The 16684-nt window shown below is 39.7% G+C and overlaps 1 protein-coding gene and 1 pseudogene across 2 annotated transcripts in view; one reads left to right on the forward strand and one right to left on the reverse strand.

Moving 5' to 3' along the window:
* Nucleotides 1-2012: 2012 nt before the first annotated feature.
* HDHD2 (haloacid dehalogenase like hydrolase domain containing 2) overlaps nt 2013-16684 on the forward strand; it is a 35023-nt gene continuing 20351 nt past the window's right edge. Inside the window, exons 1-3 of one of the 2 annotated variants that reach the window (XM_032422683.1) lie at nt 2013-2146; nt 9437-9547; nt 13161-13369. In XM_032422683.1, the coding sequence (XP_032278574.1) occupies nt 9447-9547; nt 13161-13369 (310 nt within the window). In that variant the 5' untranslated portion in view covers nt 2013-2146; nt 9437-9446. Of the gene's footprint in view, nt 2147-2309; nt 2479-9436; nt 9548-13160; nt 13370-16684 lie in introns of those variants that run through there. The other variant, XM_032422684.1, reaches the window with a different exon arrangement.
* Nucleotides 10045-12313, reverse strand: LOC116643718 (annotated as a pseudogene).

Here is a 16684-nt window from a genome sequence, read left to right on the forward strand (position 1 = left end):
TGGTCCAGAACTATTTCAGAATAGAAATCTGCTCCAGGTGATTTATATATGTATACCTTTTCCAGGTCACTAACCTTTGATTCTAGATGTACCTCAACCAAAGAGATGTTCTCCCAAAGTAAATGTTTTTAGTGAAATAAAGTACTTTCTCAGTGCCTCGTAGTTTCCAAGTTATTACCGATAAATAAAATTTTGATACTAAGCGAAATGGAATTATTTTTTGCTGAAATTTTTCTTGGCCCCTGATTGGTCATTAGATGCCAGATATTATGAAAACATTCTGTGCAAGGACTTTAGACACATAGTGGGCAGTGTCCAAGGGTATTGATCAAGGTGAGTTTTGGAATCCTACTGTTTTTCAGTTCTGACACTGCTTTCTTTACTCTCCCTTTGCGTTTTTGTACCATCTTTCTCTTTTCCAAATTCAGCCCCTCCTTTTTTCTTTTTTGTCAATAACTGAATTTTTTTTTCATTATTGAAGTATCGTTGACATACAATGTTAACTACTTTCAGGCAACATAGTGATTTGACAGTTCTATACATTATGCAGTGCTCACCTCCATAAGTATAGTCACCATCTGTTTAGATATCCCATCCCTTCTTTACTCATCTTGCCCTCTGGCAAGCAAAATCATTTGAGTCTTTTGAGGAGGAAGCCATTAGTCCTGTTCAATCATGCCATATTATAGTGAGTGACACCATCACTTATACTGCCAAACTGCCCAAGCCTAAAACTTGGTAATTATCTCGATGCCTTCCTCTCCCTTACCAATTTAATCTGTCAACAATTTCTGACTATTTTACCTCCTAAGATCTCTTCAATTTACTTTGTTTCCCCACAGTTTAGTGCAAGCATCTCTTCTTGTAGCCCTGCAGTAGCTTACCTGGTCTTACATACAAGTCGGCCCCTCTCCCATCCATTCTCCATACTGCAGCCAGAGTAAGCATTTAGAAAAAGGCAAATCTTAACATTACCCACTTGCTTAAAATCCTTCAGTGCTGTTTTAGTCTGGTCACAGCTCTTAGTTCTGAAGGGGAAACTAGGAGCAGATTCCTTTTCCTTCAACCGCGTATGCCCTCACATAGAAAATAGACTTAACAAATATGAATAAAACAAAAACAACCTCCAGGACCAGTGGGGAGGAAAAGTGGAGGGTCACTAGTCCAGAGGAAAGTGTTCTAGCTCACAACATGGCAGACTGCGGCACTGGGCAGAGGGGATGTTGGATGGGTTCTGGCAGCACAAGTCCCAAGGCAAGGAGTTCCATATGTGCAAACCAGAGTGTGTATCCTATTACGTCAGACTGCTCCAGAAAGTTTTTCATTTAGTCGTTTTCATAGAGAATGCACAGGATGACCACCTCTGCACTCAAGAAGGCAGCCCATGTGGATCAAAGAAGAGACTCCCAGTAGGTGCGTGGGAGGGGAACAGTGAAGGAGATGGTTGCCCGTACCTCGAGATATTGCTCCCCTAGAGACGATAGGCAAGGCCTGGGGTTGCTCTAATGAGAGGCATGATGGGAGAGTTGACAGCCTAAGGTTTGGGAATAGCTATCTAGGAAAAGAGGAACCTCATTGCCTGAGGTAGTGGTTAACACAGCTACAAATGCCAGATGCTGTTTAAGTAGCAAAGCAGAAAATGACTTCAGAGATCGGGTATTTCACGGAAAGTATCAAGGAGATGACTTCCGAGTTACGCCTCGAGAATGGGCATGAAGAGGTGCAGCGACGGAGGGTGGCGGCAAAGAAAGGTACTCAATACTTGGTTCACCAATGGTGCTGTTGAAGGGGAAAGAGCTGCTGAGCAAAGGCAGAGGTTTCGTTTATCCCCCTGCATCTGAGGCTAAGCAGGCCGCGCCCTTGAGGGAGCGGGTCTCAAGAACAACTTTTCCACCTGGAAGGTGCTAAGGAGCAAGACTATAGACTCCAGACTGGGCATCCGAAATCCGGAGCGAGGCGTGGGCGGATGGGGCGGAGTTGGGTGGCGGAGAGGCGGGACTTCCGGTGCGGCCGTGGGCCCAGTTTCCGGCGTCTAGCGGTAGCTTGCCTTGCGCCCTGGGCTGTCCTCGAGGACGTTGCGAATGGCGGGGCTGTGCTGACTTTCCTGGTAGCGGGGCTTTTGCTGAGGACTGCGTGCGGAGCAGGGGTGAGGAGCCGCTATGGGACGGGCGACCTCCCCCCCGTGCGGAGGCTGCATTTCTTTGTAGAGGGCTCGGGGACACTGGTTGCGTCTCTAGGCCACCCCCTCCTGGGCCGCGGACCAACCCGCGCGCGCGCTCCGAGAGGACAGGCCCACCCCTCCGGGCGGGGGCGGCTCCCGCGGCCACCGGGCCACCGCGCATGCGCGGAGTGGGGCTCCAGGCGCTTCTTACCGGCCCCGGGGCTGTCGGTGGTCCTGGGGCACATTGCGATTCTGGTGTGGTAGACGTTCCTCGGGACCTGCCCCTGGACTGTATTTCGAAGCTGGTGTCCCTTCCGGTCAGTGTTGCCAGATCCTGGATTTTGTACTGGGGCAGAGTGCAGCTACCAGTCCTGAGGCCGTTTCCCATCCAGGAGATGGAGGAGATCGCCGTTGTTAGTGCTGAAAGACCTTTGTTCTTGGAACCATACCAGTTACTGAGACCAGGATTCATGAATTAACTCACAAGCCTATACTGAGAGATCAGTAGTGCAGCGGAAAAGGCAACAACAGCTCCTTTCCTCGTAGAGCTTAGCAGTTTGGACCGAGTGATAAGTGGGATAATAGGAGCAAGCTAGGAGCTCCTCGCCCAGCCCTGGACTCAGGAATGCCCGAGGAAAGGACGATAATCTGAGACCTGTGAACTGCAGGAGTTGGCCAGGGAATGGGAGGATGTAGGAGACAGCGGTGGTAGAAGGCAGGGAACAAAAGTGATTCTAGACAAAAGTCCAGCGTTGAGGGAGGTAGAGTATAGGCCTGGTAGCCAACTGCAGTGCCGTGGAACTTTGGTGTGGGAGTAGAGACAAAGGAGTTGGAGAGATAAACCAGGGCTCTGCGCACCAGTCATTCATGGTTCAGACTTTATCCTGAGGGCAGTGCAGAGCAACTGGAAGATTTTAAACTGGATAGTGACTGAATAATACTGTCATTTATTGAGTGCGTACAGTGGTTCCAGACTTTTCTACTGGAAGTACATAGGGCAGAAAAGAGAATTTGTATTCCCCAGGAGGTCTAGAAGGCATATTCTGAAAAGCCCCAGCCTCCCAGGAGAAAATTGTTTGTTGAAATCTCTTGTTTTAAATATTTATACAAGATTTGAATGATATACCAAAGTATATACTTGGTTTGGTATAAAATGTTTTCTCAAATCCTCAAGATATTCTGATGGCTTGAGGACTTTGCGTCATATGTATCTTGTGATTTCTGTAGTCCTTGACACATGCATCATGTACCCTCCCCTCCACCCCCACATACATAACCCGGCCTTTCTATGTGGGGAACAGTGTTCACAGTACATGTGTTACTTTCTTTAATTGTCCTATCAACCATTAGAGGTGGGTGTAATTCTACTTTAGTAATGAAGAACCTGAGGCTGAGAGGTTAAGAAAATTGCCCATGTTCACACAGCTAGTGAGTCACATTCAAACCCAGGCATGTGCAACCCCTTAGTTCTTGGACTTCACTGCACTACTTCGCTTCGGGGAATGGATTTGGGTCTGGAAATAAGGAGAAGATTTAAAGCAGAGAAGACATTTAGGGAGTTGTTGAAATAGGCTAGATTAGAGGTGATTTCAAAACCAAGATAGTTTTAATAATGATAGAGAGGAGTGAGTGGATTCAAAGGAGGTAGAGCTGACATGATTTGGCATTTGATTGAATGGGAGGAAAGAGTGGGAGAGCCTGGTGGCTACATCTGGATTGCTGGGGCGGCCATTCCCTCATAAGGATTGTAGGAAAAAGAGCAGCTTTGAGGGTAAAGAGGGCTTGCTGGCCTGAGATGCACCACGATATTCAAGGGGAGATGTCCTTCTGAAGTATCTTAAAGAGTTCCTTTTGGCATGAGAGAGAATTTACTTTTCTTCTTTGCACTGAATATGTGCTGTTCATTATCAGTTGTTGATGACTTTCTAAGGTATATCCCCCATAACCTGTTCAAACTATGGGAGATGGTGGGACATGGACCCAAGATAAACAAAAGACATGGACTACTTCTGAAGCCTTTGCCTGTTTTATGGAGGTGACACATATATTTTACAATTATATTTTATCAAATACTGACCTGTAGTTCAACGAAAAGGTATTACAGAGGTTCAGACGAGATCATGGCAGAAGCGGTCAAGGCCTATACTGGGGCTAATTGAGAAGTATATTTTGAGGTTTGAGTGGGGCATCTCAGTTTTTTTTCTTCTAGGCCTCAGTCACTCAGATATGTAATGCTCCAGAGAGCATTTTGGAATTTAAAAGGTATGTTCTGTGGAACTGATGAAAGCAAAAATACAGCTTTTTTAAATGCGTTGGTAACATTAAGCCTATGTGGATGCTTCAATAAGGATTAATATTGTCAGTTTTTATTACGACCATTTGCTGGCTCTAGTTATACAGGTGTTTTTGTGTTTTTTTTAACTACACATCTTTTGTTGTTTATCCAGTCTTGTTTACATTTTGTTCTTTAATTACCTACAGAGTTAACATTTTTTATTGAGTACAGATGCCACCCATTTTTCTACTGGGTCGTTTGTCTTAATATTTATAGTTTATATTTTCTGGATTCTGGTCTTTTCTCACATGTGTTGGAAATTTGTTTTTCACTCTGTATATTTTCACTCTCTCTCTCTTTCCAGTACTTTTAAAAACCCTCTTTTCCAGTAATTGAATTTATCTGCCTTTTCCTTTATGGTCAGTGCTTTTTATAGCTTAAGGAAGCCATTCCTATCCTCAAGTCATGAAGGTATTCTCCTATCTAAAAATTTTACAGTTTTGGGCGCCTGGGTGGCTCAGTCGGTTGAGCGTCTGCCTTCGGCTCAGGTCATGATCCCAGGGTCCTGGGATCGAGTTCCGCATCGGGCTCCCTGCTCAGCGGGGAGTCTGCTTCTCCCTCTCCCCCTCCCTCCTGCTTGTGCGCTTTCTCTCTCTCTCAAATAAATAAATAAAATCTTTTTTAAAAATAAAAAATAGAAGTTTTACAGTTTTGCCATAAACATGTAGTTGTTTAATCTACCTGGGAAAAATTGTATATAGTGTTATATGGGAGTGCAATTTAATTTTTTCTAGTTGTTCTAACACCATTTTATTGACCACATCATTCTTTCTTCATGAATCTGAAATTACCTCTGTCATGTCCAGTTTCTATACATGGGATGGGGGGGTCTTTTTCTGGATTCTCTCTTCTGTTCCAGTGATCAGTTTGTCTCTTTATTGCTAATACCACAATATCTTAATTAATTACGAGAGTTCATTAATCAAATCTGGGTATTTGGTAAAGCAAAGTCCCACCTTCTTTTTCTTCTTCAGTCTTGGCTGAAGTATCTTGGCTGTCTTTGGCCATTTGCACTGATGTATAGCTTTTAGAATCAGCTTATCAAGTTCCACAAAACACTTTTTGAGATAATGATTTGAATTGCCCTAAATCTATAGATCATTAGAGGGAAAACTGATATCTTTACAATATTGGGTCTTTTAATCCATGAAAATGGTGCCTCAATATATTTAACTATTTTTTTGTGGCTTTCATTTTTTTAAATTTTGACATAAAAATATTGACATCTTTTATTAGACTTTTTCTGGTGACTTTATATTTTATGATACTATCGCAAGTAATATTTTTAAATTAGTTTTCTAATTATTTTTAGTGACATAGAAATGATAGTGATTTTTAATATTGTTATACTTTCCTATTAGTTTAGAATTTTGAATTTTTGTATATACAATCATAACATGTATGAACAGCAATAGTTTTCTCTTTTCCAATCCTTATACCTTATTTTTCTTGCCTGACTGCACTAGCTGGGGTATTATTTACACTGTTAAATGGAAGTGGTGATAGTAGCATCCTTGTGTTATTCCTATGTCAAAGATGTTTCCAGTATGTTACTGATAAGTCTAATGTTGGCTACAGGCTTTTTGTAGATAGCCTTTATCAGCTTATAGAAGTTCCCTTCCATTTTTATGTTGCTTAGAGTATTTTAGTGTGTATAGATGCTGAATTTTATCAAATGCTTTTTCGGCATGAATTGACATGAATCAGACATTATTTTACTTCTTTCATCTGTTAATGTGGTAAATAACAGTGACTGATTTTCGTAATTTAAACCAACCTAGTATTAATGGGATAACCCCAACTTGGTCGTGATGTTTTTTTATCTGTTACTAGGTAGGCAGTTATTTTCTTTCAGCACATTGAAAATATTATTCTAATGTGTTTTGGCTGTCATTGTTGCTAGTGTGAACTCAGCTGTCAGTGTGTTGCCTCTTTGAAAGTAATGTGTTCTTTTCCCTTGGCTGCCTTCATGATCTTTTCTTTGCTTTCAGTATACAGTGATTTAGATATGGACTTCTGGAATGCGTTGGGCTTTCTGATCTGTACATGTTTAGTTTTTCATGGTTTTTTTGCACAGATTTTCAGTCTTGTCTTTTATTCTTAAACATGTAGGCCTATCCAGTGGATCTATCTGATAATCACATTATCAAAGGAGCCCTTACCAGACTGCTTTATGCACGGTTGTTTCTGTAGGTTCTTCTCCCTTATGGTCCTTGTTTCTTTAGGTCACTTGCTCATTATGCTTAGAATTTTATTTGATTTTATTTATGGGATTTCTTTACTGTTTGGGCTGAAAGTAATATCTTGCGGAGGGTTTGCATTTGCTTCAGCTGGGCACCTATTGTCAAGGTCATTGTGATTAAAATCTTGAAGGTTCTCTGAGGACTTGCCTTTGATAATACGATTTTAGTCTGCAGACTGGGTCCTGGGCTGGCTATGATTCCACATTCTCTGTGGCACTTTCTTCCTTTCACTGTTTGGGCCAAGTTTCATAGTAGTTGATTTTTTTGTAGTCAGCTGAGACGAGGTAGGATGGGAGTGCCAGTGATGGCTTATTTTTGGCTCATCCTTACAGTGAAGGCTCTGCTTTTAGATTGGGAGGATCTATCTCTTCAGGTGGGCTCTGAGTTTTATTTCTTATTCCCTGAAGGGGCCAAGGAGGTGGGGGACTCAATTAAAGGTAACCTAGTGTGGGCAGATGCTCTTAGGGCCAAAACAAGCTGCAGTATTCTGCTCATCTCCTGGTTTGTTGCTTTTTTCAGATCTAAGAAATCCTTATTTTCTTCCTTGCTCCTTGAAGCTTTATACACACACACACACACATATACACATCATACACAAATGTATACACCCTTGAACAACATGGGTTTGAACTGTGCTGGTCCACGTATACAGCGATTTTTTTTTCAATAAATACAGTATAATACTGTAAATGTATTTTCTCTTTCTTACAGTTTTCTTAATAACATTTCTTTTCTCTAGGTTACTTTATTATAAAAATACAGCATACAATACATACAACATACAAAATACTAGTTAATTTACTGCTTATGTTATCGGTTAAGGCTTCCAGTCAGCAGTAGGCTATTAGTAGTTAAGTTTTGGTGGAGTCAAAAAGTATACTTGCATTTCCAACTGTGCCGGGGTCAGCATCCCTGTTGTTGTTCAAGGGTCGTGTGTGTGTGTGTGTGTGTGTGTATTTTAATCCAGTATTGTTAGGTTTCATTTGGAGAGTTAATTTGGTTACTTAGCCAGCTATATTATTGGAAGCCCAAGTCCAAGAATAATTTTTTTTTTTTTTAAAAAGAAGCATACCAGAGTTTATTCATCCACAAATAAGTATTTACTTTTCAGAGGAGTCAATGTAGGAGATTACAAGTTTCTGCCATTGCTCAAGATATATTTGGAACTCTTTTTTTGGAATTGGTTTCAGAGCTAGTAGCATATTCCTTTAAATATCTTTATTGGCTACATTTTTCATCCTTTAAAGATGAAACTTGGGCTGACCAAAGGATCCAGCAGTCAAACTCCTAGGTATTTACCCAAATAAATTGAAAACTCTGTTAACGCAAAAACCTGTGCATAAATGTTTATAACTGCTTTATTCATGATCACTGAAAACCAGAAATACCAAGGTAAAATTCAACAAGAGAATGGATAAACTGTGGTATATCCACATTGTGGGATACTATTCAGTAACAAGAGGAATGAGCTTTATTGATTCTGGCAAAAACATGGATGGATCTTAAATGCATTTTGCTAAGTAAAAGAAGCCCACCCCAAAAGGCTACCTATTCTATGATTTTATTCATATGACATTCTGAAAAAGAACTGGGGACAGAATATCAGTGGTTACCAGGAGTTGGTGGAGGGGAGAGCAGTTGACTACAAAAGAGGTACCACAGGGGAATTTATAAGGTGATGTCTTTGATACTTGTTTCTATGTCTGAAATATTTTATTATAAAAATGAAAAATGGAAGGAAAAAATGAATAAGCTTAAAAAAACTAATAATGAAGTCCCATCCTCTTCTCTTTAGCTTCCCTACTGTTCTCACCTACTCTTGTTATTTTTAAACTGTACATATGCCTTATACTTCACTGTATATATGATGTAGCTCATAATAAGCACATTTTAAAAGGGAAAATATACAAAAGGAAAGTTGGATGTGGTTAAGGTAAGGAGAACATCTCCTGACTAAAATTATTTTATAACTTGACATTTCCTTCTTGGTGACCTGTAAACATTGGTAGCTCCTCGACCACATATACCGTATCAGACTATAATGGTGGAGATGGGCAATTAGAACATTTTTGTTTTTTTTTTCAAGATTTTAAAAATTTATACATATATAGAGAGAGCATGCATACATGCCTGTAAGCAGGGGGAGGGGCAGAGGAAGAGGGTGAGAGAGAGAATCTCAAGCTGACTCCACCTGAGCCTGATGTGGCTCGATCTCACCACTCTGAGATCATGACCTGAGCTGAAGTCAAGAGGTGGACGCTGAGCCGACTGAGCCACCCAGGTGCCCCTGAACACTTTCATCATATATAGCAAAAGATGAAAGAGATTTTGCCAGTGATTGGAGGCTTCCATCCACCCATTCTTCAGAGTACATTTGCTCATATTTAAAATAAATGAATGAATTATTCCACCAAAGAATTATTTTAAGAAATCTGAAAGTAAATAGTAACTTCTCTTTTAGTATTCCCCTTTCTATGGTTTTTAATTCAAGATTTAAAAAAAAAAAAACCCAAACATTGTAAAAGTTTTATGGATCAAATTTTGGATTTTTAAAAACACATTTCATTTCTAAAAGAGAAGCAGCTTAACACTAAGCAGTATTTTCCTGGATGTGAATGATATTTTTGAAGACTTACCAGTTTTTAATTGTCCATTGTTTCCTAAACTGTATTTTTAATTTCATTTGTTCTCTCCTAGGGAATGAAGGATGGCAGCACGCCGTGCGTTAAAAGCTGTTTTGGTGGATCTCAATGGCACGCTTCACATTGAAGATGCAGCTGTGCCAGGCGCCCAGGAAGCTCTTAAAAGGCAAGCTGTTCTCTAGGTTCAGCTGACAAATATGTTTGTAAGTGCCATTTTACCAAGGCAGATCATTAGCTAAATGGATGGCCTTAAGATGGCATTTCACCAGCTTACCATATATACAGGAACTGCCTTGGGTTTAGCTAGAAGATGTATGCAAAGTAATATCCTGCAAACACTGTTTTCTAAACCTTTATTAGGTTTGGCCTTTTGATCTAGTCTTTTTGTTCTTGTGTGTGTGTGTGTGTGTGTGTCTTTAAGTCAGTATTGTAAATTTGGGAATGAAAACTTAAGATTCTAAAGTATGGAATAAATAGCATTGGAAAATCACAAATGAATCCTGGAATCACAAAATGAAACGCATACATAGACAAAGGCATAGTTCTGCTTGCTCCCCCTTCACCCAGAATCTAACATTGAGTGTGCAACTGCTTGAGTAAAATTTAGCGAGAGACTTGAAATTTTATATTTGTTTCTATCAACTAAATTTAGTGCTTTTGAAGGTTAGAGACTATCTTATATTTCTTTCTTTTTTCTTTTTAATTTGAAATACAACTTTATTCTGATTCTAAATGAAAAGGAATGGGAATGACAATGACAGATGAGATTTCACCACTGGATATTGTGATGGGATTATAGCAGTCTCATATCTGAAACTCAGGAGGGGAGCAGTTGCATTCCAAAACAGCGACATATGCAGGTCCAAAAAACGAAGGTACTTTTTAGACAACCACATTCCAAAGCCCATTCATTTCCTTCAGCATCCCAAAGATGAAGCACTTGTTCTGCTCAGCTCTATCATAAAGTGGCAGGCACGCTGCACCACCGACATCACAGGACAGGTGCCTCTAGAACTAGACTTCTGATGCTGGGCTCCAGCTACACTTTCTCTGGGGTCATCGTCCTCATCCGGGAGAGCGGGTGTCTGAGCAGCCTCTAGATCGTCTTCTGCTCTGCTGCCAGAGCTGGCTCCATGACAGCCCCTGGTGGGGCAGGAGCAGGCATGGCGACACACCCCAAGTGAGGGTCTCCCCGTAGTGTTCTAGCAAGCCACTGGAAGGGCTTTTCAAAGCTCTAGTTACTTTTGGCAGAAATGTCATAGTACTGAAGGTTCTTCTTTCGGTGGAAAACGATAGATTTTGCCTTACTTGTCCTGTCCTCGGGGTCCGCTTTGTTGCCACACAGCACAGTGGGGATGTTTTCACACACTTGTACCAGCTCTCTATGCCAGTTAGGCACATTCTTGTAAGTAACCCTTGACATGACATCAGCCATGGCACACTGCGCTTGGATGTCATAGCCATCTCTCAGCCCACCAGATTTCTCCTGACCAGCCATATCCCATACGTTGACCCTAATAGGTCCTCTGTTGGTATGGAACATGAGGGGATGGACCTCAACACCCAAGGTGGCTACGTACTTCTCAAATTCACCAGTCCAATGACATTTCACAAACATAGTTTTTCCAGTACTACCATCGCCCGCCACAAAAGTTTGAACTGGAGTTGGGGTTCTCCTTGGGCAGACAACGTGCTGGTGCTTCCAGAAGCATCTCTGGCCATCTGACTGAGCTCTTCTATTTCTGATGTATCAACCACAACACTTAACACAAGTCTACATACAAATTGGGGATATGGGAAAAGTCTGTCAAAGTGAACCGAGTGTGAGTGTTTGCCTCTGAGTTTTGAAGAAAATACTCATCAATATGACAGAACTATTAATGTTACTAAGTACTTTCGTCCTAAAATAATTTAGGGAAATTTTCAAAAACCAGCAACACTGAGCATGTGGTGCTTCTCATTTTCCCACCTTAAAATATTCATAGTATAACATTATTCAGCAAATGTAGTGATCAGTGTCACAGGGCTAGGTATTAGAGCAAAAGATTGACACAGACTTTGTAGTCTCAAGGAGCTTATTTGCCATTTGGGGAATCAATAAACATGAAGAGGCTTGTATATCTGGTAGGCTTCAGTTGGAATCTATCAGTTTCATTAGAGTTACGATATTCATTATAGGTGGACAACATGTTTAAAGCCAAAAGAAAATCCATTGCAGGGTTGGACTTTCTCTTGACACGGTTTCTCTCCTAGGTAGGCTTTCTAGGGAAAAGGATGCCTGTTGTTCAGTCTATTCTCCTATTAGATAAGAGCTTTTACTGCTTTAACGATGAGCTTTCTACTCTGGGTCAAAAGAAAAATATTTTTATTTCTGGTGAACAGTGGACGACATCTCTGAGTTGCTCAGTAAACTGTGAGCCTGCCAGTCTGGAGGGAACAGGACTCTACACACTCTTCTCTTACTGTCGCTCGGGGCTTTCCGTCCCAAAGAAATCACTGTACTCTGTCACTGCTGGTTTGGGTTTCTATGGAAACAAAAGAGACTAAGGGAAGTTGAAGGACGAGTCAAAAGAAAAGTTTTTTTTAAAAATGCTCATTAAAAGTGATGTGGTAATTTCCATACTTGTACTTGTTCATTTTTAATTATGTTGATGGTAGTTATGTTGAAGTAATCAGTTTCTTTTGAGAGATAAATCACCAAATTTAATGTGTTTTTCAGAAAAGCTATCACACAGAAATTATACAGATAATCATGATGACAGTGAACCATTTAATCATGCAAATGTGTTTAATGTTCTTTGGGTGAATACTTAAAAATATTTTTTCTGATTTATTTGCTTGCTTATTTTAAATCGTGGTTAGTGCTGTTATGTTTTGCATCCATTCGAGACAGGCATAAAATAAAAAGCAACAGGGTATTGATATAAAATTTTAAATTGCGGTTAAATTGAGATTATTTGTAGATTTTGGATTAAAATACTGGAGGTCTAAGAAAATAATTTCCATTTTTAAAGAAAGCTAGACTATCATGAATTCTCTCTCTGGTACCTGATTGCCAGTTTAGGTTCCAGAAGCAGCTCACGGAATCAAAACAATCCTGTATGTGGATAGTTCAGGGGGAAAACACATTTCAGTCTGTACAACTGGAATGTTTCTTTGAGCATTCCAGATAGTTTCTGTTTATTAACTTAGTAACATGTGAGGGTTTAGCCAGTCTCTCATTGACTGCGAAGAAGGAATAAACATCCTGAAGTGTCCTCTGTTCTCTTAATGTAGATCAGAAGCTGTACCAGCACATAGATCCAAGTTCCCATCTGGGCTCTGCTGCCACCCAGCTGTGCAGAGCTGAGCAGTCGCTTAGCTCCTCCTGGCTTCTGTTGTCCCATCTTTAAGTGAAGGTTGCACTAGTAGATAATCTCTAAGATAACTTTCTCTCTCATAATCTGTGAGTACAGTGGTTTAATAAGCTTTGTTTTTTTTTTCACTTCTTTACTAAAACCCTGTGGTAAAATTTAGTTATAGAAGGCCCTCAGAAAGATAGACATACATAGCTTTTACAATTAGACATTGCAGCCTTTGGAGATGAAGCGGTCCGCAGGGTGTGGATGGTTGGTAAAAATCTGGGTAGGTTACAAAAAAAAAAAAAGCTTAATGGCCATAAAAACATTTACTTGGTGACTTACTCTTCATTTTCTGACCTCTGGCAAGTGCTAGCAAATTAGGTTTTATGGGGCTAGAGTGTAAAACTGTGTATTGACATCTGAATTTGACTTTCCCAGGTTACGCGGTGCTTCTGTAATGGTTAGGTTTGTGACCAATACTACCAAAGAGAGCAAGCAAGACCTACTGGATAGGTTGAAAAAATTGGAGTTTGATATCTCTGAAGATGAAATATTCACTTCGCTGACTGCAGCTAGAAATTTAGTAGAGCAGAAACAGGTTCGACCCATGCTGCTAGTGGATGATCGGGCGCTCCCTGATTTCAAAGGTAGGGGACATTTGGAAAGATACAGAAATTGGTTCTTCATATTCGCTTATAAATCATTCTTAAAACTGGACGTTTACAAGTGTTTTTGTCAGATTTCCTCTTATTATTATTGAAATGGTCAACAGATAGTTTTAATCTAAATTTATGTTTCTCAAACCTGTTTTGACTATACTCCACAATATGCAGACATAATATAGTAACCCAGTAGATATATACTTGTGTTTATGTGTGTTAAACAATACTTACTCTTACTGTATGAGATGTACTCTATTTTCTATCTGGTTTACTTTATCGTTTGTTTGAATTTGATGCTGCTTAGAGCCCTCCACATAAGCTTCACATCTGCTCATGGATCATGGCCCACAGTTTGAAAAAAAACAGGCCAAAATCACTTTGTGTATTATAATCCTCAATCCAGGAGCCACTGTATTAATTTGGTTAAATGAGATATGTTGGAATCTCACATTTTATTTCAGTTTTTGTTAATAGAATTAATCTGATCCCACTTATAAATGATTGATTATGAGCAGTTTATATTTATGATGGGCTTGGCTTTCGAGGCTGATGAATAAATCTTAATAATATTGTGAAAAAAACAGATACCATTCTGTATCATGTGAAGTTTTTGCAATGACCATAAAATACTTCTAATCAAAATAAAATAAAACTGTTTTTTCTTTGGAAAAATAAACAGACTCTGGGAAAATATCCTGTTTTTATGAAGCTTTGCCACATTACTTCTTTTTATAAATGACAGAGTGAAATGACACAATATAGAAAAATGGGTATAAATACCTCATTATAAAACCATAGGATGGCTTTACAAATAATGATTAGGGAAATTCAGCATGAATATATTGTTAGGCAGAACCTCAAAACTTGTCCTATCAGGAAGTAGAACAGTGTATCAAGCAGAATTATTATTTGTAAGAAACAGAAGCCAACTTCAGCTGAATTAAACAGAAAATACATTTATTAAAAGGATCTGAATGCTGACAGGAATATAAAATGGTACACCTCCTATGGAGAGGAATTTGGCAATAGCTAGCAAAATTGCATGTGAAGCAGAACTGCCACTTGTAGGAACCTATCCCTAAGAGATAGTTACAAAAATACACAATGGCATGCGATCAGAGTTGTTCATTATGGCCTTATTTGAAATAACAAAAGATTGGAAACAACCCGAATGTTCATTGGAAGGGACTGATTGTTTAAACTGTGATATGTCCACAGAACGGAATGCCTTGTAGCTGAAAAATAAGTACGGGCAAATTCTATCTCCTGATAAGGAGTGGTCTTCATAGGGTATATTAAGTGAAAAAGGAGGATGTAGAAAACCTTACATATTTTCTGTGTAAGAAAATGAGAGAGAAATGGATATGTGTTTGTCTTATATTTGTGAAAGGAAGCTGAAGAAGAATAAAGGGGGAACTAGGAAAAGTGGTTATCTAAAGGGGGAGGAAGGAAGAAAGGGATTAGGAGACAAGACTTCTCCATAAGTACCTTGTTTATAGCGTTGCCTTTGGAACCATGTAAATATTTTGCATATTTAAAACACAATTAAAAAGTAAAAACCAAGCCAGTCCCTGAAAACCAAAATCAAATTGAAACAAATAAATTTAATTCTCTATCAAGTTGGTGACGTATCCACTCAGAGAAGAGTTACTTCAAGTGACTTTAAAATACAGTATTTTGATGGTTCGTTCATAGTGGGATAAATTCTAAGGATAAAAGCACTGCAAAGGGATGACACGATACTCGTGTGGAAAACCCAAAAGATTCCACCCCAAAATTGCTAGAACTCATACAGGAATTCAGCAAAGTGGCAGGATATAAAATCAATGCACAGAAATCAGTTGCATTTCTATACACTAACAATGAGACAGAAGAAAGAGAAATCAAGGAGTCGATCCCATTTACAATTGCACCCAAACCATAAGATACTTAGGAATAAACCTAACCAAAGAGGCAAAGGATCTGTACTCTGAAAACTATAGAACACTCATATAAGAAATTGAGGAAGACACAAAGAAATGGAAAAACGTCCCATGCTCATGGATTGAAAGAACAATTATTGTTAAAATGTCTATGTTACCTGGAGCAATCTACACATTCAGTGCAATCCCTATCAAAATACTATCAACTTTTTTCATAGAGCTGGAACAAATAATCCTAAAATTTGTGTGGAACCAGAAAAGGCCCCGAATAACCAAAGGAATGTTGAAAAAGCAAAGCAAAGCTGGTGGTATCACAATTCCGGACTTCAAGCTCTATTCCAAAGTGGTAGTTATCAGGACAGTATGGTACTGGCACAAAAACAGACACAGAGATCAGTGGAACAGAATAGAGAACCCAGAAATGGACCCTCACCTCTATGGTCAACTAACCTTCGACAAAGCAGGAAAGAATATCCAATGGAAAAAAGACAGTCTCTTCAACAAACAGTGTTGGGAAAATTGGACAGCCACATGCAGAAGAATGAAACTAGACCATTTTCCTATACCATACACAAAAATAGCCTCAAAATGGATGAAAGACCTAAATGTGAGACAGGAATGTATCAAAATCCTAGAGGAGAACACAGGCAGCAACCTCTGAGATCTTGGTCACAGCAACTTCTTCCTAGAAACATCGCCAAAGGCAAGGGAAACAAAGGCAAAAATGAACTATTGGGACATCGTCAACATAAAAAGTTTTTGCACAACAAAGGAAACAGTTTACAAAACCAAAAGACAGCCGACAGAATGGGAGAATATGTTTGCAAAGGACGTATCGAATAAAGGGCTAGTATCCAAAATCTATAAAGAACTTATCAAACTCAATACCCAAAGAACAAAGAATCCAATAAAAAACGGACAGAAGACATGAGCAGACATTTCTGCAAAGAAGACATCCAAATGGCCAACAGACACATGAGAAAATGCTCAACATCACTCGGCATCAGGGAAATAGAAATCAGAACCATAATGAGATACCACCTCACACCAATCAGAATGGCTAAAATTAACAAGTCAGGAAGCGACAGATGTTGGGAGGGATGCGGAGAAAGGGGAACCCTCCTACACTGTTGGTGGGAATGCAAGCTGGTGCAGCCACTCTAGAAAACAGTATGGAGGTTCCTCAAAAAGTTGAAAATAGAGCTACCCTATGACTTAGCAATTGCACTACTGGGTATTTACTCCAAAGATACAAATGTAATGATCCGAAGGGGCACCTGCACCCCAATGTTTATAGCAGCAATGTCCACAATAGTCATACTATGGAAAGAGCCCAGATGTCCATCAGCAGATGAATGGATAAGTAAGATGTGTATAT

Source organism: Phoca vitulina, unplaced genomic scaffold, assembly GCF_004348235.1.
Source record: "Phoca vitulina isolate PV1807 unplaced genomic scaffold, GSC_HSeal_1.0 scaffold27, whole genome shotgun sequence".
Classification (NCBI taxonomy): domain Eukaryota; kingdom Metazoa; phylum Chordata; class Mammalia; order Carnivora; family Phocidae; genus Phoca; species Phoca vitulina.